General features: G+C 35.0%; 1 protein-coding gene across 2 annotated transcripts in view; it reads right to left on the bottom strand.

The window, feature by feature from the left end:
- The window catches only part of RNGTT (RNA guanylyltransferase and 5'-phosphatase), a 354408-nt gene that overhangs the window by 245311 nt on the left and 85314 nt on the right, over positions 1-23783 (bottom strand). For both annotated transcript variants that reach the window (XM_003822864.5, XM_003822865.5), the window contains exon 9: positions 3496-3631. In XM_003822864.5, the coding sequence (XP_003822912.1) occupies positions 3496-3631 (136 nt within the window). The remainder of the gene's footprint in view (positions 1-3495; positions 3632-23783) is intronic.

The following is a 23783-nucleotide window of genomic DNA, read 5'->3' on the forward strand; positions in this document are numbered from 1 at the left end:
AAATTTTAAATTCTAAACGTCAGGATCTTTTTTAAAAATATTTTTGTTTAATCATTAATGCTTTAAATTTTGTTATACACCAATTACTTTAATCATAAAATCTATGACAATAAATGGCATCCTCATTATAGATTTAATTCCCATGTGAGCCATGTGGCCTTTCTTGGTTTCATACCACTTTACTAGGCTTTGTTCAAAGGGAACAGGGCAAGAGAGTATGAACAGATCACTGCAAATCTACCATAGCCATTAAAAAGTCAAAAAAAATGCAGTCTGACAGAACAAGATAAGGACATTAAAGGATGACTACAGGTATAAAATGCAGTGTTACATAAAATTTTAATTATTAATATGTTTTTGACCTAAAATTATTTTTCTTTCCTCATATTCTTACTAGGAAACCAGATAGGTTTTCTTGCTATCTAATTTTGTAACAGAAATTCCATGTACAACCATCTAAAATTACAAAAAAAACACACTGATTTAGGAAAAATATATTTTGTTGTTGTAAGAAAGCATTACCTAAGCCTAAGTACAAGGAGTGTAGTTATTTCTACTTGAAGAATAAGAGAAAGTTTGGTAATAAGGTACATGACCATTAGCTGCATCCTGAAAGATGGAGAGTATATTTTCCAGCAGGATAGTGGATAGGCCAAATGGTATAACAAAGGCATGAAATTGTCCAAAGCTGAGTATTTGTGATTAGCAATCACAATCAAAGATGAGACTGAAGACACAGGCACGCTTCAGATATAAAGAATATTATATTGAATAGTTTGGCTTTTGTGCTATGAATAACAGGGAACCACTGAAGGGTTTTCAAAACCTGTGGGCCTTCAAGGCTCATCTCTGTAACTCATTCCTTGAAATCTTTCATATAAGGCTCCCTTGGTTCTAATCATCACAGTCCATATAGGTGATGAAATGGTCTGGAATTAGATAGTGGTCTTGATTTTATGACCTTCTGGAAAAGACTAAAAACCACTAGATTGAACATCTTAAAATAGTGAATTTCATAGTATGTAAATTGTATCTCAATTTTTTTTAAAAAAAGAACTAAATTAAAAAAAAAGAAAGAAATCCTAAAAGCAGTTCTTCAGATTGAAGAGGAATAACAGAACCCCAGATACATAACATATATTAAATGTCAGCTATATACATATTGGTTATACATGTTATATAATTATTAGCACAACAAAGTTACTAAAAGGATATTTCCTTTTAACATCAAAATATAAAATGTCATCTCTTGATTGTTTATTTTTTCTAAGTTTACAGACTTTCTAAAATTTCAACAATAAGCATGTAGTGTTTTATAAAAAATTAATAGTTGAAAAAGACATGGAATTTTTCCAAAATTCTTGCCATTAACTTTAATGATTAACTGCTATATTCTTATCTTAGTCTCAATATTAAATTGATTAAATTTCACTGATGTGTTTCAAGTGAATTAATGCAGTATTTCTAAATTCCTATTTTCCACGTTTTATAGGTCAAAGAACATAGTTAAGCAAAGCAAAACAAAAGCTTCAATGCTCACATCTGACAGACAATTAGGTGGTTTGAATTATTCTTGGATTTGGAATTTTACAAAAACAATTTGCACATGAAAATGTAGAAGAAACAGGAAACTACAGGACTGTTTTAATTAACTAACCAAAAAAAACAGATATGGCAACTATAATTCTAGCCCAAGTAAATTGACATCATGAATCATACTGCTATTTTTAAAACTTCACAAGAATCTATTATGCTGCTCTCAGTTATCCAAGTTTGAGGTGAAATAAATAGTATTGCTAAGTTAAATCTGTAGATGGTTAAATATCTAATTTTTAAGCATTATTTCCTACCTAGAATGCCCTCAGCCCACGTCCATCAAAAATCTTTCTATAGAAATCTTTCTGTTTCTAATGCCAACTCCTACACAAAACATATTTAGTTCCTGACTAACTAGATGTGATTTATTTCTCCTCTAAACTACCTCAGGACTTAAATACCTATCTTTGGGTTATTGTTTTATTCAAAGGTCTCTTCCATCATTACCATTCATTCTCCACCCTGCTCAATTAAGCAAAATGTTTCAAGGGTGAGGCCTTCTCCTCAACCCTCTAAGCAATACCCGTACTCTTGGTATAGCAACTCATAATAGGCACTCAACAAACATTAGTTCAATTATAAACTATACTAAACTTTGACAAATGCTATTACTTAAGTCTTTTCCTTTCTTATATTTTATTAATTATAATGCTTAAAAAAGTACCTTAAATAAAGATAACAAAAACTAAAATGTTCCTGCTGTTCCCATGAACCAACTACCAGAGCTGCCACAAATGACTATGACTTTTATGTACTATACAACTCCAAGGGTGCCAGTCACATTAACTATGATAGTTAAATCTATACACATATAGATACATATACATGTACATATGTATATATATCATTTTTATTAGAAAGTGGTATTTTGTTACTCATGCTGTCACAGGAATGAAAATTTACTAGATACAGGAAAAAATACAAAAATCAAAATGTCCAACAAAAGGGAACTGGTTAAATAAATTACAGAACTATTTCTCAAACTTGCCTAATTACAATCACTTGGTCACTTGTACGGACATGTAGGCCCCTGGGAGATTCCAATTCATATGGTCTAGGATATGCTATTGGAAAGGGTCATATTTTAAACAAGCAATTTTTTAACCCTACAATTTTCACAGTCAAGACAGTTTGGAAACCCCAATTTATGGTCTCTATATACACAATGGTAAACCATTCAGACATTTATGTGAAAAAGATGTCCAAAACACATTGCTAAGTGTGGGGAAAAAGACAAGTTACTAGCCACATGTAACATTTGTTTCTCTTCATGCAAAATTATATAACTATCCATATGTATACATATTTGACCAGAGCACTCATTTAACACCCTTTACATATCTTTAACAAATTTCTCCACCAAAGAAAATATCTCAAAGTCTTACTTATGCTCAAAGATTCAGTTGGCAGATCTCTCTTTAAGAGGACCTTAATTCAATATAAGTATACATAAGAAATAAATGAAATTTAACATCCTAATAAAAGTTAGATTTGGCTGGGCGCAGTGGCTCATGCCTGTAATCCCAGCACTCTGGGAGGCTGAGGCGGGTGGATCACGAGGTCAGGAGTTCAAGACCAGCCTGACCAACATGTGAAACCCCTTCTCTACTAAAAATCCAAAAATTAGCCGGGCGTGCTGGCACATGCCTGTAATCCCAGCTACTGGGGAGGCTAAGGCAGGAGAATCACTTGAACCCAGGAGGCAAAGGTTGCAGTGAACCGAGCTCATGCCATTGGACTCCAGCCTGGGCGACAGAGACAGACTCTGTCTCAAAAAAAAAAAAAAAACAAAAGTTAGATTTCATTCGAAATTTCTTAACCAACAGAAATACACATTTACTTACAAGGAAAAGAAAAATGGCAATGTTTAATTTTATAGTATACATAAATATGACTTACGCCATCCAAGAGAGTATTTGATAAATGCATACGAAGATCTTTACGAAATGGAAATTCCAGATTTGAAACATGAAATACTGAATTGTCTCTATCAATCATAAAAACTTCATTTGTGCCATCAATCAACATCATGTACCTGTAAATGAAACATTAAAAAGCTAACATTTACAGTATAATATCAAGAACAGGGTCATGAGAAATAACATACTGGTTTTCCACAGACCTTAAACATCTGTAGACTAATGTTCACTAGAGTCTCTCTATCATGTAGATTAAAGTATCACAAACAATAATTTTTTTTTTTTTTTTTTGGAGACAGAGTCTTCCTCTGTTGCCCAGGCTGGATGGAGTACAGTGACACAACCTTGGCTCACTGCAACCTCCGCCTCCCAGGTTCAAGCAATTCTTGTGCCTCAGCCTCCAGAGTAGCTGGAATTACAGGTGTGTGCCACCATGCCCAGCTAATTTGTTTGTTTTTTTTTCTTTTTTTTAGTAGAGATGGGGTTTCACTATGTTGGTCGCGAACTCCTGGCCTCAAGTGATCTGCCCACCTCAGCCTCCCAAAGTGCTGCGATTACAGCGATGAGCCACCACGCCTAGTCCACAAATAATAATTTTTTTAACTTTTTTCATTTCCTATAGAAAACACAGAGTATAGGGAATTCTAAGTTTTTTATGGAGATAATGTGATGTTCAGGAGTAACCTTATGAATCCATCCTAACAGAGAATGGTTCTCTAATTTTTATGAGATCTTAAACATTGAAGCCTTTCAAAGTTTACAAAATACACATATACACATATATAAATGTATTTTACTAGCTCAATAACTATATGGATTAGGTATTCTCTCCACTTCAAAACAGAAAAAAGCAGTGAAAAACATTAAGTGATTTGCCATTTGCCAGACTTTAAATTATCCAGTGCTCTTTCTACCATACCTGTTAGCAAAACAGCTAATCCCTCTCTTTGAATCAATATCATGATATAGCCAGATACCACAATATCAGGTTTAACTTTTCTTCTCATTTATGACTATAAAATTAAAATATTTTTAAACACAGCCATAAGATTTTCAATTATCTCTTATCTTCTTAAACTCAATCAATATATGGGGGAATTCATACACTTAACAACCTGTCATTCTTCAAATGGTTAGGTTATCATCACTGATTTCCCATCAGCAAATCAAGAATGGAGTTCTATTTCACACCACATATAAAGTCCAGATGGATTGATGTTGAAGACATTACAGTCTGGGAAGCTATGCTACCAAATGGATAATAAGAAGACTTGGGGTGAAAATGAAGATCAAATCCAAGAACCAAAGTCTTCAAAGAATGAGAAAAAATTTATAGCAAAAAAGATTAGAAAGTTAAAAGGCATAAGCCTCAAAGAAACAGAATCATTTTGTTAGGCTGTTTTTGTTTGGTGTTTGGTGTTAAATGAAAGACTGGAAGAAGAGTGGTCTGGAGGTACCAACGAAAATGAAAGAGAACACTGACCAGACTGTCCAACCTCCTACCTGCAAAGTACCTGAGGTATGTCCAAAAAAAAGGCAGCAACGACTGAAAGATGCAGCTGAATCAAGTTAAGATTAGGGAACAGAAGAAATATTACATGAAGAGATGCAAGCTAACAGAGTATATGGAAGCTAATACAATAGTGGATAACTGGCTAACCACAAACCAATGTTCTGAAGAGCAAAGTACACATGTTTAGGATAGGTGAGGAGAAATAGGAGAGCTGATGAAGGGAAAACAAGTGTACAAACAAAATGGAAAAGAGCAGCATGGAAGACCAAAGGGGCTTATGTTTTTGGATTAGATTGTGAAGTATGTTGTTCTTTGCTGTTTCCAAAATAATCAGTTCCAAAAAAAAAAAAAAGTGAAAAAAGAAAAAGGAAAGGAAAAAAGGCAACATAATAGAAAAAAATTTTTTTAAAGTTTTAATAATAATGATAATTAGTTCCAGCAGGTGTCTGGGGAGCAGATGGAGAGCTCAGGCCCTTGCTATAATAGCTGCAGCCCTAGTAGATGGGGAGTGTGGGGACTCAGGTTTCACCAGGAAAAATAAATTCAGCCTCAGTCTGGACTGACTGTGTATCTGAAAGACTCCTAGACCAAATGCCAGGCCAGCTGGCACACAGACAACAGGAATACTTAGTTCGCAAGACCCTCTGGCACATGCTTTTCAAACGCAGCAATTCCTGGTGGATAGAGAGAATCTAAGCTACTTGGAAGAAGTAAGCTTTGCCTTGGATTATGTTTCAAAAGGAATTTAAATCAACAAAAGGGAAGATCAAATAAAAAGCAATGATGACATCATCTGCAAAAATGGCATGGAAGACACACAACCCATCATGTTGTTAAGGACTTAGGCTGGCATTTTGCAAAGCTGATATTCACCAAAAGGGTATTTCAAGGCAAATAAGTTAGGAAACCACTGTATCTTTCTCTTAGAACGTCAAGATATATATTAGGATATTTAAAGTTATGATAAAATATATAAATAAATCTGTTCATCTTATTTAGTCCATTGTTTCCTAAACTTAATCCTGATATCTGTTAAAATTTGACAGAATTGGTATTCTATACTTACAATTTGAGAAAAGCTGACTTAAGCTAATAAATGTTAGAATTCAGAAAAAAGAAATGGTTTACTCTTATGATCATGTAATAATGATAACTGAAATTATATTTCCCCTTTCACTGACTGCCCAGAAGTTGAGAATTTTTAATTTAATGTTTAAACACAATAGGTATTATCCCAGGGTGAAGATGTATTTATTTTACACACACACACACACACACACACACACACACACATCTTAGTATCAGACCTTTTCTTTTAAATCAAGTAGAGTATCAATCAAAAGAAAATATTTTCTATGCACACATGTGTATAAACAGATTTAAAAGACTAAGGAAGAAAAAGCTTTAGAGGACGGGATTTACAAAAGGATAGCTTCTGCATCTGCAGAAACACCAGAGAAATTATTTAGCACTTGGTATTTAGGGATTCTTCTGCACACATAAATTTTCAGGCTTTGGAACACAAGTTCCTGAGCTATGATTTTTAGTTTGAACTCCAGTCATTCCAAATCATATGTTCTTTTGTTATGTGATACTAACAAAAAGTAATGAGCTATTTCATGTAAGGAATGTGGAAATATTTCCACATCACTCCAAAGTCCCTGAAAGCAGACAGATTCTTTAAAAAGAAGCAACTACCTCACAAACTGTCAGATACTGCCTTAGTATATAACTATGATGCAATATAATTTCTTATTAATTAGGAAATTATCTCAACTGCAAATTTAATATTCAGAATTATCAATAGGTATTTGTATTATATTCATTCATTCCCATTAAAAGGCAAAATTTAATTCAGTATACGTTTCCCAGATAGAAAATGCTAAAGTATATAAACCAAAGGTATATGGATTACAGAAAAGCCAGATGTATAGACTACTTTACTGTAAATGCAGGTTTTCTACCAAAACTGGAAATAATCTTTCAGAGCAGTTGCTGAGATGTGAGATATATAATTAAGTAAAACAACCAAATATACATTAATAAAATTAGGAAGTACATAATTAAAGAGAAGGAAAACTGACAGAAAACAATGGTAACTAATACCACCTTAGAGTCCTAATTCACATTCCTCCCAGTAGTCTGAGAGTAAAATGGTCCTTAAACTCCTGGTAATTTAAAGTTATCACCAATTTAGACCCAACTCTGATCATCAATTTAGGAATTTATCTTATACTCTATGAAGGCAGAAATCCTATCTATTTTGTTCCTTCTCACAGCTTAAGTATCTTGCACAGTCTACCTGAATACACACTAAAGGAAGGCACTCAATATTTGTTACGCAAAGCTGTATGTAAAACAAAGTTCATCGTAATATTTTATAACAGTGAAAGGATAAAAACTCAAATGTCCATCATTCAGCAAATAGGTAAAATAAATATTGCATATTCATGTAAAAGCATACTAGTCAAGCATTTTTTAAACAATGATAAAAATATTCATTAATATGGAAAGAGATTTACAATATATTTAGTGGGAAAAAAGCAAGTTTAAAACCAGAATACATTAAATAATTACAGAGGAAAGGAGGAGGACAAAACTGTATGTATATCGTAAATATAGAGTAAAGCCTATACCAAAATAGTAAGAGCTGCCCCATCTCTATGTATTAGAATTATCAATGATATTTGCTTTCCTCATTAAGCTTTTCTGTACTTTCAAAATTTTTAGAAATAAACACAAATTGCTTTTAGACACAGGGGGCAAAATTAAAGCTTTACAAGGGGGAAAAAAACCACCAAGCCAGAAATGTAGTCTATAATCAGACCCAGAGAAACATTTTCCCTTTGCAAAGTGGCAATGAATTAAGACAGGATTCTAACCCTTGTTCTTTGTACCACAGTGGCTTCAAAACAACAGATATTCCTCTTCTTCTATCATACAGCCTCCATACTAGAGCATTTTGATGGGCAATAAAAACAGAAAAGCTGATCATTTACATTGATTTATTTCACCACCATCTCTATCTCTATCCATTTTTCCTAGCCCCTATCAAACTTATTATGGCTTTTCTCTTAAATTTTTTAATCAATTATTTTTTAAAATATAAGTTAAAGGGCCGACCTGGAGCCAGTCTAGATGCTAGGCAGTACTAGATGCTAGGGTTATAACAGCAAATGGCACAGACTCTCTTCTCAACTTCACATCATTTACACTCTTAAAAAGAAAACAAGATATTAAATAATTCCAACCATAATACATATTAGAACAGTGAAGTAGAAGCTATTACAGGAGCCTACAAAGGTAGAGCCTGTCAGAGTTTGGAGATCATGGAAGGCATTCCAGAGGAATTCATGCATAGCTGATAATAACAACAGGTTACACTTACTGAGCAATTACTATGTTCTGAAGAAAAGAGCACTTTTATTAACTCATTTATTAACTCATTTAATCCTTACAACAACCACACCAGGTCAGTAAAATTATCATCCCCATTTTCCAGATGAGGAAACTGAGACATTGCCCAATGTCATAACGCTGACACAACGGCAACGCTGATATTAAAACTTAGACAATAGTTTGTTTGTACACCCTCTACAGTATACTACCCCTCACATTCAATATGTAGGAGTCAACCCAGCACAGGCTGTAATGTGAGAGAAGAAGAGAAATGAGGGATGGGAGGGTTGGAGTACACAGACTAGTAGGTGCAATGTCCTTCAGACAAGATAGAATGCAGCAATGTTCTGGTAACTAAAAAAGGTTCAGAATACTCAAGTGTAAAGAGAAAGCAGGAAAATGGTATGGAATGAGACTAAAGAAGTAACAGACAAATAGGAATTATGAAAACTTTTTTTTTTTTCTGAGACAGGATCTCACTCTGTCACCCAGGCTGGAGTGCAGTGGTGTGAACATAGCTCACTGCAGCCTCAAACTCCTGGGCTCAAGCAATCCTCCCACCTCAGCCTCCAAAAGTGCTGGGATTACCGGCATGAGTCACCGTACTCAGTCTGAAAATCTGTTTAATCCCCCCACCCCCAGCTACCAGTTATTTTAACTTTTTTTTTTAACTTTATCTTAGAAAACAAAAAACTACTTGTATGAGACAAACAGAAACCATAATGCAGAATTCAAACCCAGGAGATATATATAATACAGCACATTGGTTACAAAGATACTGGAAAGCTGAGAACACAGAACAGGAAGGCTGAAATAACTCAGAGATTAATAGTTGCAGGAAGCACTATGACCCGCAGGACTAGGGGAACAAAATGAAAGAGGTCTGTTATTGAAAAGCTAGGAGCTTGGAAGAAAAGCATTATAGGGCTATGCCTGGAAGAAGGTGAAAGAGGTCCATGTGGCAGAATGCTCTAACCTCTAAGGAGGTGGCCACAAATGGCCCTGTAGCTTAAGTTTGAATCCCTATGAACAGGTGTCCAATAGAGGATGGTCAAACCACTAAGGGAATAAAGTCCAGCAGGTTAGGAAGTGATACAAGTGGCACTCTATCTACCTAGGATGCCTTGCCCAGAAGCTGGTATCTCTGAGAGGAAACAGCGAGACTGGTGCAGAGAGTGACAAAAGAAGTTGGAGAATGGAGTAATAGTTGTCCTTTGCTATTGGAGGTGTCCTTACAGAAACTGGGAATAAGAGTAGTCCCTTCTCTCACCTTCCAAATTCCTGCCTGTGCTCCCAGTGGTAAAACTCAACACGAAGCAAGCTGGCAAGGGAGTCTGGGAAATGTAGGTTGCAAAGTCCCAGCCCCTAACACAGAATAAAAGGGTGGACTCGAACTGAGAGATGGGAGGTAAATAAATGCAGACCACTAAAATGTTTTAAGCAAACTAATGACATAATCTCACCTGCATTTTTAAAAGTTCATCACCACATAATGTATACCCCAAAAGAATAGGGGTCAATCTGTAGACAAGAGAAATTATAAGGCCTCTGTAATAGACCATGTGAGAAATCACAGTGACTACGACAGTAGTAACAATAATTTTAGAGATAAATAGATAAACTCAAGATATTCAAGTTGCAGACTGACAGTAATTCAATATGCTATTTACTGGATATGTGACTGAGAAAATGAGAGAAGTTCCGAGTTCTGGCTTCAGGAACTGGGCATATTTACTGAGCCATGGGGCATTTAAGAAGGAAGCAGTAATTGTCCCATTTTGTTTGGAAGAAACGATGGACACCATGAGTTTAGATGGAAACCAAAGGCCCAGATTTTCCCTACCCCTAGCAGGCTGGAAATAGGCTCAGGATCTAGACCAGACTATCCATGTTCCTTTCCCAAAACTTTTAACTTGAGTGACAGAGGCACAAGAATAGTTGCAGAATTATTTATAGCAACAGCAAAGACACTGTCAGCAAGTGCTAATGGTGGCTTCCTAATCAAAGTGTTCCTGTACCCTGACCTTGGCTCTGGTCCTTGCTGCTGGCTTCCCTTGATTCCTATCCATTTTCCAAAAGTGGTTCTCCTTATTTATTCCGTTGCATAAATTAGCCAAAGTTGATTTCTATTGTTTACAGTCAAGAAGGCTAAGCATAGTGATACACGTCTGTAATCCTAGCACTCTGGGAGGCCAAAGCGGAGAATCACTTGAGGCCAGGAGTTCAAGACTAGCCTGGCCAAGATAGTGAGACCACATCTCTATTTTTTTTTTAACTTTAAAAAAAAAAAAAACATGTTAATGGGTTTTTTGTTGTTGTTGTTTTTGCCTCAATATATAAAGCTAAATGTAAGGAGGTTTAACGTGCCTATGATGAAATCCCACTGTAATGTCCCTAACATATCCTTAATACCAAGGGTTACATAATACTAGCCCTTTACCTGGTAACTTCATGCCAAGAGACACACCATCTATTTACCATCCTTCAACATAGACAAGTGTATAATGCTAATTCTAGAGTTTACTTTCTCTGTACATCTTTTCTCTCATAAGAATTCACTACCAAACCTCTGCTATTTCTATACAAGCTACCTTTCTTCTCATTTTTATTCCCAATAGAATTGGCACACAAGTCCCTGAAAGCTAATTCTCAATGTTGTATTAGTATACAGAAATAAATTCAAGTATACTAAAATTTCTTATAAAGAACATTCAGACCACTTTCCCAGACAGAATATATAAACCTTCCTCACATAGGAGCAGTTGGTCACACCATGCCCCCTACTCACCAACACCTGTCATGTGTTCAAAGAACAATACAAGAACAGCTGACTTGCCAAACTCCAACTTTCTTCCTTCCCCATGGGGCTCATGCACACTTTGCCTGTTTCTCTCATTACCTCACTGCTCAGTAAATTCTGCCTCTGATAACCTCTTTTGCAAGATATACCCATGTCTTCTTTAACCCATTTTTTCCTGTTTCTTTCAACTCTTTTTTTTAAATAAGAAATCTTAAGTATATTTTACAACTTTTTAAAAAGAAAAAACGTATTTCTCCCTCTCACCTCCTTTAACTTAGTTCCATTCATGAACCAACGAAAACTCTGATCAAAGCTAGTGACACTTCTGTATAAAGCAAAATTTAAAGTAATAAGTTGTTTAATCCATCTAGACAATAATCAGTGTCAAAACCCCTTTCACAACCTCCTTATATAATAGTCTCTATCTCCTTATCTTATAAAATCCAGTTTTCCCCAAAGTTTTTAAATTATTCAAAATAGTTTTCATAAACTTATGTTACAATGGCAGTTTGCTTAATTACCAGTGTTGAAACAGTACATTTTGTCATTTTTCATAGTATATATACATAATAAGTAATTTAGCTACCTTAGGAATAAGCTTTAGAGGCTAGTTTAGGCATCTAATTATGATTTATACTATAATTCCATAGAAATACAGTCTAAACTTAATGAATCTCAGAAAAAGGCCAGATAATTTAAACATCATTTGTTTGCATCTGTGATATTGTGAAATACATATATATTTGTTCTTCAACCGTTTCCTGGCATACAAATCCTAAAATCCTCAGAAACACCAAAATGATGCTTTCTTGTATATTAATGAGTTGACTGATGGTTGGCAGCTCTAGGTAGCTTCGGGATGGGGACTAGGAAAGAACATGGCAAGATTAGAGTGTTGGGACTTTCAACACCACCCCACATCTTCTAGGAAGGAGAACGGGCTGAACATTAAGTTGATCACCAATGGTCAATGGTTTACTCCCTCACGCCTACATAATGAAGCCTCCATAAAAGACCAAGGACAGGGTTTGGGGAGCTTCCAGACAGCAGAACACGTGGAGGTTACTGGAGGGTGGCACATCCAGGGAGGACGTGAAAGCTCTGCACTCTTTTCCCCATGCTTCATCCTATGCATCTCTTCATCTGTATTCCTTGTAATATCCTTTATAATAAACCAGTAAACGTAAGTTTCCCTGAATTCTGTGAGTTGCTTTAGCAAATTAATTGAATCCAAAGAGGGGGTTGTGAGAACTCCAAATTGAAGCTAGCTGGTCAGAAGTTCTGGAGGCTAAGACTTGCAACTGTGTCTGAAGAGGGGGCAGTCTTGAGGACTTTACCTTATGTCATCTTCCCAGAAATTCAATGGACTCATATTAAGATCCTCAGTTTCACATTAACAAATTTAAAAGAACACACACATACAGTAACACTGTCTAACCATTTTTTGACTTTTTACTGCTGCTAACAGTCAGTGAAATGACAACATAGCTCTAACATAATCTCTTTACCAAAAACTATCAAAATTTTCATTCGGCAATATAAGAGATTCTAACCCTACAGGTATTTTTGTTTTGACTTATTGATTCTGTAAGTACGGCAGGCCTCTTCAAAGGATGAGCTCTTCTTTCACACTCGTACCACATCAACTTAAAGTCATGAAACAGATGTGACTGATTATGGCTTTATGGTCTTAAATCCACTTTAGGCCCACAGCTCCCTTCTATTATGTGATCACTTACATGAACACAACAGTAATTAAGCAGACAACATGTATTATTTAATTTTAAATTGCAAAGCCTATTCACTTCTTCACCAATTTAATTGTCAAATTAATCTAACTAGTCTTTGATCTTAGAATGTTAATTGTATATTAAACGGCAGGCCAGCAGCATGCCACTGAAGATTCGGACAATTTGCCAACATTTAAATGTCTTCTACATAAGCATAGCCATCTTTAGTTTATATGTGGCTTCTACCACAAATTTTTTACTATGTCCTGTTTATCTAAACAGTTTAATCTTAATAAACAGTACTGGGTAAATTATGTCTATAGAAAAGTCAACAGTCAAAAGACTGTAACTTTCATTTTAATTTTAGTTAATTCATCACAAGTAAATTTTGAAGACGTAGAGATACCTACCATAAAGAATCAAAAAATCTCAAGCCTTATCAAAGTACCGTGTGTGCTTATTTCTATTAACAGATTATTAATCGTCTTCAAAATCTGTTTCAAGAAAGTCCCTTCAACCATCAAGATTTAGAGTCTTGTGTAAATCTGTCAATTTAAAAAGCAACACTATGACAGAGTTTGGCAGGGCATGGGGCCCAGTGTCAGTTTCTAGATTCCTCTCTCTTATTCCACAAAATTAATGACATATTAAATACCAAGTGTAAGGAAGGAGCAAATTTTTTCCAAACTACTCAACAATTTTAAAAAATTAATTTGCAAACTGTCAATGGTATGACTGCTATAATTATGGGCTCTGATGAAAAATCCAAGTTCCAGAGCCTGTAATTCCAGACTCAATAGTGCTTGCTATCTAGATCCCTAAAAATCAAGCAGGCAGACTGGAACCAAAAATCTCATCCAATATTATGAAGGTCCAACTCCTAACTATATGCTTTAACTTCACAGTTGCAACTTGCTTATTCTCTTCTCATTTTGCCATCCTCCACTGCTCAGGAATTTGTATATGTCTGTTTCTAAGCCCATGTAGCTATACTACTACACCAGCCTGTCTCAAAATACATATCTTCAAATTCCTATTCAAAACTCCCATGAAATCTCCCATACTCCAATTAACAGGTCCTAGTCAAAGCACTCTATCACTCCAATTTGTCCAGGAATTATATAGCTACTACATATAATAAATGATCACATCATGGTGAAAGAGAAGCATACAGGGAGCAAGTAGGAGTGTTAAAATCCAGCTTAAGGAGTTTCAACTTCATTTTGTAATTGGGTTGAAGTGTAGTTGAAATGCAACAAACACTAATAAATAAAATGAACTGTTCATTTGCCAACATTAGCATTAAAAGTATTTGTACTACATACCATTAATTACATGTTAACATATAGCAAAGAGGGGTGAAGATATCTGTAGGCAAAAGAGAAGGTACCAGCATAGAAAATTATATGGCACTCTACTATGGTGGTTAAGAACCATTCATCCCATACCAGCTCTTACTAATTATGTAACTTTGCACAAGTTACTTGACTAAGTGTCTGTTTCCTCACCAGAAGTCCTCACCTCCTAAGACAGTTTTAAGAATTAAATGAGTTACTGCATTCATGTCCACAGCAGGCTTATTCTCAATAGCTAAACCACTGAAGCAATCCAAGTATCCATGGAGGGATGAATAAGCAAAATGCAGCATATACATAAAATGGAAAGATATTCAGCCTTTAAAAGGAAGGAAATTGTGATATATGCTACAGCATATGAAACTTGAGGGCATTATGCTAAGTGAAATTAGCCAGTCACAACTAGACAAACACTATATCATTCCCTATGAAGTACCTAGAGTAATCAAAATCAGAGACAGAATGGAGAACAGTGGTTGCCAGGGGGCATGGGGAGAATAGGAAGTTACTGTTTAATGAGTATAGAATTTCAGTTATACAAAATCAAAGAGTTCTGAAGATAGATGTTGGTGACAGTTGCACACAATATGAATGTACTTAATACCACTGAACTGCATATTTTTAAATGGTTAAAATGTAAATTTTATGTTATATGTAATTTACCACAATTTTAAAAATTAAAGAATTAAATGAGTTAATATATAAAGGATACCAGAACAGTGATTAATACACAGTAATATAGTATCAGCTATTGTTATTATGTCCAAGGCACAGAGTACTTAATTAAGTACTTAATTAAAGCTAGATATCATTAGTACTACGACTACAACTACTACCACTACAACTACAGCTGCTACTAGTACTACTTTACACAATCCAAAGAAGAGTTAGAGTTGGGGTTAATGATAAAACAAAACCCTGAATAAAACAGAAAGGATTAGTTTAAGAACCCTATAAACAGGAAAGAGGAAGCCATCCCTTTTGAACACAGAAGAGAAAGAGATAAGTGAACACAGAAATTTTGAAACATAGAGAAATGAATCACAGGTAACTCTTGGTAAAGGTTACCCACAGACCACACACCCAAACGTATAAACATATTTACACAAAGGCAGTCAACAACTATAGTAAAATAGTTCCTTAATTCATTTTTCTATGAATAGGTATAACCAAAGTAAATTTGGTAAAATCAGACACTGCACTGAATGAGCGATAACTCAAAACAGAGAATTTATATTTTAAAAACTTGAATCAGGTAGGTCTCAATCTGTCTAAGAGCTTGTTTTCTAAACATTAGAATGATAAAAACAAACCCAGAGCCTGAAATATCCCAATATACGGAAAGAATTTCTTAAGATTTACTAACAATAATGGTACATACACAATAAACCCGAAAGCTATAATACACAATGGAAAATTATCATTGACCATGTTTTGGTCCCACAATCTATCTCATTAAAATAAAGATTAGTAAAATGATAACTTAAATAAAATTATAATTAAATCTACTTGGGTTCATGTTTCCTTTATCTACCAAAAAGAAATATAATAACTGTCATAACAATAAAAATTGACTGATAAAGTCTCCACCCTCTACAAATTTATAAAATCAACTAACAGTTTGGGGAAGTGCAACGAGCAAATTATCAAAGCATATCTTTCAGTTTTTGAAAAGAATTGTCAAGTTAGGACTAAATTCATTTGCTAAGGGCAACACGCATCTCATTAACTGCCACTTCCGTGGGATAGAATATGCTCCCTCCTCCTTTTCACCAATCTTCAAAGAATTAGAGAATTATGGAATTATCAAGGGTTGAAAGGGTTCTTATGTAGTCCCATATCCCCCAAGTAGCATGCACTTACACACGTTTATACCCCACCTCCAGTGCTGCGACAATCCTAAAAGTTCTTAAGGCACAAGAAAAACCAGACTAGATTCACAGACAAGAGCAAAAAGTATTCATACAGGCACTACCAAAGACACAAAAAACTAGTTACATTACCTCCTCCAGTTTGTAAATGTCTGAAAACAAAGTGTACATTAACAGTCACTTTAAATAAAAACATGATTTACCCTACCATAGCAAGAAGCTTCTACCTCAAAAACTAGATTTGAATATAATATATTTTACTATCTCCTAAGGTCACTTAAACCTGTTTCCTGATCATCTAAAGTCCAGAAAGTAAGGACTCTAATAACTGGATACAGACACATTCAAATAAATCAATGTATCCATTTATTTATTTTTCTTCAAATCTTCAAAAGCAATAAGGATGGAAGAGAAAATCTTAAGACACATCTTAAAGATTCAAATTGAATAAAGTTGGTTTAACAAATGAGCTGCCATCTAATTAGGGGAAGAGGAAGATTTCTCTTGGTTTTAAGTATTTCCTTATGCTGAAAAATATGACTTTATCGGATTAAAAATTAAAAGTCCACCCTTACTAACTAGGTATGGGACCTTGTAAAAACCACTTGGTCTCTCTAGCTTTGATATCCTCATCTATAACCTGAGAAAACGGAGTCAATTCTTGCTACTTACAATGTGGTCCCTGGACCAATAGCATTAGCATCTCCTGGAAACTTGTCAAAAATGCAGAATCTTGGGCCCCAGCCTAGACTTTCTGAATCAGAATTAGCATTTTAACAAGATTTCCAGGTGATTCACATACACATAGAATTGTGAGAAGCACTAGACTAAATAACCTCAAGCCACCCTTAACACTCAAATTGCAAAAGAAAATAGAAAAGCCAGGGCCAGGCATGGTGGCTCACGCCTGTAATCCCAGCACTTTGGGAAGCCAAGGCAGGCAGATTACCTGAGGTCAGGAGTTTGAGACCAGCCTGGCCAACATGGTGAATCCCCATCTCTACTAAAAATACAAAAATTAGCTAGGCATGGTGGCACACACCTGTAGTCTCAGCTACTCAAGAGGCCGAGGCACAAGAATCGCTTGAACCTGGGGGGCAGAGGTTGCAGTGAGCCGAGATCATGGCACTGCACTCCAACCTGGGCAACAGAGAAAGACTCCATCTCAAAAAAGAAAAAGAGAGAGAGAGAATGAAAATGGAAAGCCTGACAGCAGATGTCCAAAAAAAGCAAAAGAATTTTAAAAATTCTTTTAATCTGAAAAAAAAAGTTTTCACTGAAGAATCTGTCCAAAAGTTATATTCAGTAGATTTTCTCTTCTTAGCTATAGAAATGTGCTTGTTTTGATCCTAACTAGGATTAAAAAGAGCAAAGAGTACTAGAAGAAGAAAAGAAAAACTAAGTATGATCACAAGTTAATTCTAATCAGTCTTCTAATTTTCACATTTTATATTATGCAACCTTTGAAATTCACTATTGGCTAGACTCATTGAATGAATGCTAAAAGTAAGCTACTTTGAGTAAAATTTTCACTAAGTCCCAAAAAAGGTTCACCTAACAGTCTTTTAATTATACTGAAAATGGGAAATAAAGTGTTGGGAAGGATGACTGGGAGAGAATTACTATAGGGTTTTCCTGTGCCTCCGGCTGGGAAAGCCCCTTAGGCTTAGCTTTCTGTGCCATCACAACCTTTTTCTTCCTCCAGTCACATAAGTAGGTGAAGTGCTTCCTCTTCCACTGCCACAGCAACTATTCCTCAGAGTGTTCATTTCCCTGCCTTCTGTATCACTATGGAAAATAGTCTCTTACCACACTCTTTACCTGATTTCCAAAAAAAAAAAACAGCTCTTTTAAGGCCTCAAAGGCTATGGGGCTAACCAACTGACTCAGCAAATCAGGTGGTCCTAAACTTCAAGAAGATTGAGATAAAGGATCTCCCATTTTAATAGCCTCCTAAGAACAATTCAAGGAGTGGGAGTTGACATCATAGTCAAAGTTTAAATCAGAAGCTTATGGCTTAGCAATCATTAAAACTCTGACATGCTTCAAAATATAAACAAAGGGTTTATGCAGCCACCAGTGTAACAATTTTCTCATAAGCACCTAACTGCCTTAACTGTAAGAGCTTACAAAGATTGTGGATTTATATCAATTATTAATCAGGTCGGTCCAGCTTAGGCTGTTTCTACCTCATGACTTTCTTCACATTGCTCCCCTCACCCCTGTTACTCATCCTTCACTCATCATCCTCCTAAGAACTCCCACATTATTAGAGTCTATGTCATGTCATTTATATGCAATTATACTTCATATTGTTCATTAGATTTTGACCTATTTTAGGGCATGAACCACATCTTCAATTTTCTTTTCTTAAATACACACAAACTCTTTCTCCTTTTAAAACTTTACTGCCATTGAAATTGACCACATATCAAAATATTGTATTTGGCAGCTCTGAGTGTGTAGTCAAAACAGCAGTCATTTAAAACTTGTCAGAAATTAGGAATTTCCTTTAAAGCAAGCACCATCTTTTTCATACTCTCATGTTATTTCTATAGAACAATGAACATTTTCAGAAAAAAATTTTACTGAAAGGGATTTTAATAATCTACAAGAAACTTGAAATAAATTTACTTTTAACACAGGCATTATACTTTACCATAAATATTTTACTATAAAGATCACCCATTATTTTAAATTTAGAAATGTGCTAATAACACAATTAAGGTATTTTTAAGAAAGAGAATTAAAAACACATGTAGAAGATGTACAACATGATGATGCTTGATTTTATTTACTATTGCTTCATGCACAAAGGAAAAATCTAAATAACAAAACCGTATCTAAGTGCACCAAATGTTTTAAGAGAGTTGTAATTTCTCCATTTACTGGTATCAAACATAAAATTAGATCAAGTTAGGAAAAATTTTAAAGCTCACTGTCATGCAAAAAGTACAGATTGAGATCTGAAACTTCAAGTCATAAGAAGCTTCCTCACAGGAGTTATAGCAGTTTATAAAGGAGAAAGTATTTTGACCTTTTTCGTGACTGGCCATTAGACACTAACATTATTCTAATGCAAGTGGAGCTGTTTATATTTGTCTATAGCTGATTGGTTTAATTTCACTGAATCATGCTGGCAAAGATGTAAACCTCATGCTTTGTGGTTCTTTTATAAGTAGAGATAGTGTTTCAGGGGAATCAGAATGACTTGAGTTTGGGTTACAGGGTTATAGGCAGTTGGCCTTGGGATCTATCTAAACTGTGACCTCCATTTTTATTTTCCTTTTAACATTAGTAAGTAATTCTTAATGAATCAAACTATTAGAAATTAACTGGTTGCTACTAGTCTTTGTTCAAGTTCACATAAAAGTACCAGGAGAAATCCCAGAAGCACCAATTTCAACAGCTAATACTACTGAGACTATAAAAATAAATATATTATGGACTCATAACATTAAGCCAACTACCAAGGCCACATCATAGAGCAGTCTCAAAGTTCAGCTGCTTAAAGGTTGTAATTTATGCAGCAATTTGATTTGTTCTAGTTATATATTATATCCTGCAACTCTAGCCAGTAGTTTACATTCTATCAGGCTAACATAAGATGTAAAAGACCTAAATGCCATTCTAGATAATTCATAGGGAGACAAAATTTAGTTTTCTGCCCATGCAAAAGTATTTTAAAAATTAAATTTCTAAATTCAAAATGTTACTAAAATAAAATGAGTCCAAGGAAGCTCACCTGCCAGCAAAAATAGCAGCAACATTAAATCTGGGCTGAAAGCCAGAGTGATACTATACTAAGATGGGCCACCTATATAATCTTCAAATCAGACTTCACAATTTAAAAGCACTGTCAGAATTGCTCATTTTCTTTACCTAGTTCACATGTTACTGCCTTTTGAGAAGCAAATTACCATCAAACATGCAAAAACCAAATGTAGTTCCTCCAGAAAATAAAAATCCTATATATGATTTTAAAACATATGGTTATAGAATTTTTTCCCCAAAATATATCATTAGGGCACATATATAAAAATTACTGTTCCTCATATACCACATACAAGTCAAATAACTTTTCTATCCTATGAACATAAATTTCACTGCCTATAAATAAAAGAGCTACATTCCAACATCATGTTTTTCTATTAGACTCCTTTGCTCCCAACACAATTAAGAGCAAAAAAAAAAAAAAAAAAATCCAAATGGGATAAAAGAGAATCTTCATATCATTCTTCCCTTCTGAGATTTCAACTTAAGAATGTCTCAGTTTCCTGATACAGAAAAAACACTTCTAGGGACTTTAATATGGCTACATTGTTTTTACCAAAAAAGGTCCAAAATGGCACTTTAAGGTCATTTGCAAATATAATAATTCAGATGCAATGCACAAAAGAACATACCAACATTGTCAAAATGGCTATGCTTTCAGTAATGCTGTATATATGATCCCACTAATCCTTACTAAATTCTTAATAATCCCCAGCTAATATTCTGGGTTGTATTATAAAATAGATGTCCAATGCACTGGATACCATTAGAATTCTACTGCTTCACAAAAGCAGTCTGAATTAAACCTGGTCCTCTGCTGCCATCTAGCGAAGTCATAAGATCCCAAAACGAAATCAAAAGTGACAATTGTTCAGTGATGAATCTATTCAATAAATCATTAAAATATATTAATTATTTCAGAACATGCTGTTTGTAGTTTTTACTACAAAAACTGCTACAATAATAAATATACTGGAGGATTTTGCTCCAAAGAAAATGTATGCGTATTTCCATAAATGTATTCTAGAGTATACAGACCATAGCAATAAACTCCTATATCAGATGAATAATTACTCATTCAAAAAAGTTATTTAGAATAATATTATCATGGTATTCTTATAAAAGCAAAACTTTCAAAACAAGCTAAATTTACAACCACACAGAAATTTTCAAAGTATGATGCACTTACACAATGGAATGTTCCATACAATAGAATGATTCTTCCCAAGACACTACTGAAATAATAGCAGAGTTTTTTTTTTAAGTATAAAGCTATATGGTCCTGAAAAATATGTCCTGAAAGTCCACAAAATTATTTGACACTCTTAACCTCAAGAGATGGAGCTTAATTCCCCTCCTTTAAGTTTGGGCTAGACTTATATGTTACAACAAATAGAATATGGCAGAAGTGGATTGTATGTCACCTCTTGGGCTAGATTAGATTAGATTATAAACAGACTACTACTTTTATCTTGGGTGTTCTCTTAGATCATTTGCTATAAGTAAAGCTGGCTGCCATATGGTGAGGACACTCAGGCAGCTGTGAGAACCCACTCGGAACCCCAGAGCTGGTATGAAGATTATTTTAACCAGAAGACATTTGAGAGTCAACAAATGCAGAAAGGTGGCTGTTCAGAGCTTTCCTTATCTGACTAAAAGCAGAAACTTCCGGGAATTAAGCTACCATAAATCCTTTCTTCTAGGTGGCTTCACTCCCAGAAAGAAGACTGAGAGTAAAACTATCATAAATCCCCTCTCCAGGAGTTTATGGCCACGAAGAAGATGGAAAAGACCATTCCCCCCCATAAAAACAAACATTTCTTACCTCCTATTTGTTCCTCTAAAAATCCACTTATCCTTCCTAAAGAATTCCATTTTTTTTCTTACACTGAAGCCTATTCTCCACCTTCCCTTTCCACCATTAAATTAGACATACAAACTTGAGACATTAAGTTAGGAATACAAACTTTAGGCATAGTCCCATTAAGTTAGGAATACTAACTTCAACCATCTTGTAAGCCACTTCTTTTATGTGCTTCCATACACATATAAACTTTGTTTTTTCTCTTGCTAATCTATGTTTTGTCAGTTTAATTTGTAGGCCCCTAACTATTGAACCTAAGTGGGTACAGGAAAGTTTTTCCTCCCCACTGGTAAGAAATGGAGGTCTCATGCCAACAGCCAGCTGAGGAACTGAGGCCTGCCATCAACCATACAAATGAGCTTGGAAGTGGACCCTTGAAATGACAACAGCCCTGGCCAACAGCTTGACTGCAATCTGATAGACGACATTGAACCATAATCACCCAGCTTAATAGGTACAAAAAAAAAAGAATAAATGAATAAGACCTACTATTTGATAGCACAATAGGGTGACTATAGTCAACAATAACTTAACTGTACTTTCCAAAATAACTTAGAGTATCATTGGATTGCTTGTAACAAGGGATAAATGCTTGAGGCTATGGATTTAAGAAAAACAAAAAAGACTCACCCAACCACACTGCTCCCAAGAAACGATGAGACAGTAAATATTTGAATTTTAAACTGTTATATTTTGGGGTAATTTTAGGGTAATTTATTAGAAATGGCTATAACAATGAAGATAACGAAGGGAAGGAGAAAAGAGCATCAGCAGATGCACTATTTCAATAAATTTCTGGTTGACAAGAAATAGACGGAGAAGTACTGAAAAGTGCTGAGAAGCATGCACAGAGGTAGCAGGATTCACAGATGGAGGTGCCTACTTTACAAAACCCCAAAGAAGATCCAGACCCAGAAACATCAAGTGCACAGGATGACTACAGTGACATATGGACTGAAAAGGAGGGATTGGTTATTTTTAGCTATGTACAACAATTAAATTCTCACAACTCATACACACAACACACAGGTTATTCCTCAAGCAAAAGAAAAGAAAAAGAAGAGAGCTCTTCTCTAAAGAAACTGAAACAGGGTGGGAGGGTGAACAGAAAAAAAAAAGAAAGAAAGTAACAGAAACTGAACCAAATGGGTAGTGAGGGAAGAGCACCTAAGCACAACTGCTTATCATAAAGCAAAGGTCAGAAATTGACAAACCCAGCCCACATTCATGGAGCTTCCAAGCAGCCTCTCTGCCTCGTTTCAAATGCACAGCCAACCAAGGATCACCACACATTTGAAGAAACTAGAAACATAACGAAGAAAGATGATTCAAGGAAGAGAAAGATAACTTTAAATATGCTTTTAACTAGTATTCTCATAGAGATTCAAGAAGCTATCACAACCATAAACCAAGAACAAGTTGTCATGAAAAGGTACAGGCAGAGAACAAGAATGTCTGTACTACTGACAAAAGCATAATTACCAGAATAAGTAATTCAACAAAAAGAAAGGAAGAAAATAAGAGAACCTCCTAGGAAGTTGAAAAGGAGATGACGTAAAAATTATGAGAGAAAAGATTAGACATGGAAAAGAATCTAGGAAGTCTAATAACCAATAGTTCTAAGAAGAAAGGGAAAATTTAAAAAACAGAGGAAATAAAGTATCAGAGATGAGATCAAATTTCCCTTAATGGAAGAACTCAGGTTTTCAGATCCAAAGAGATCACCATCACAAGTGACCATCACAGTCAACTGAGGGAGCGGGGTGAGGGGGAAAGAATAACAACAAATAATTACACACATCCACTGGGAAATTTTAGGACAAAAATAAAAAATAATTCTAAAAGTTTCCAATGGCAAGAGTAGACCACTTATCAATAACTAGAATCTGAAAAAAAAAAACAGACTTTTTATCAGTAACAGAGGTTACTAGAAGATAAAGAAACAAGATTTTTAATATTCTG

Source organism: Pan paniscus, chromosome 5, assembly GCF_029289425.2.
Source record: "Pan paniscus chromosome 5, NHGRI_mPanPan1-v2.0_pri, whole genome shotgun sequence".
NCBI classification, from domain to species: Eukaryota; Metazoa; Chordata; class Mammalia; order Primates; family Hominidae; genus Pan; species Pan paniscus.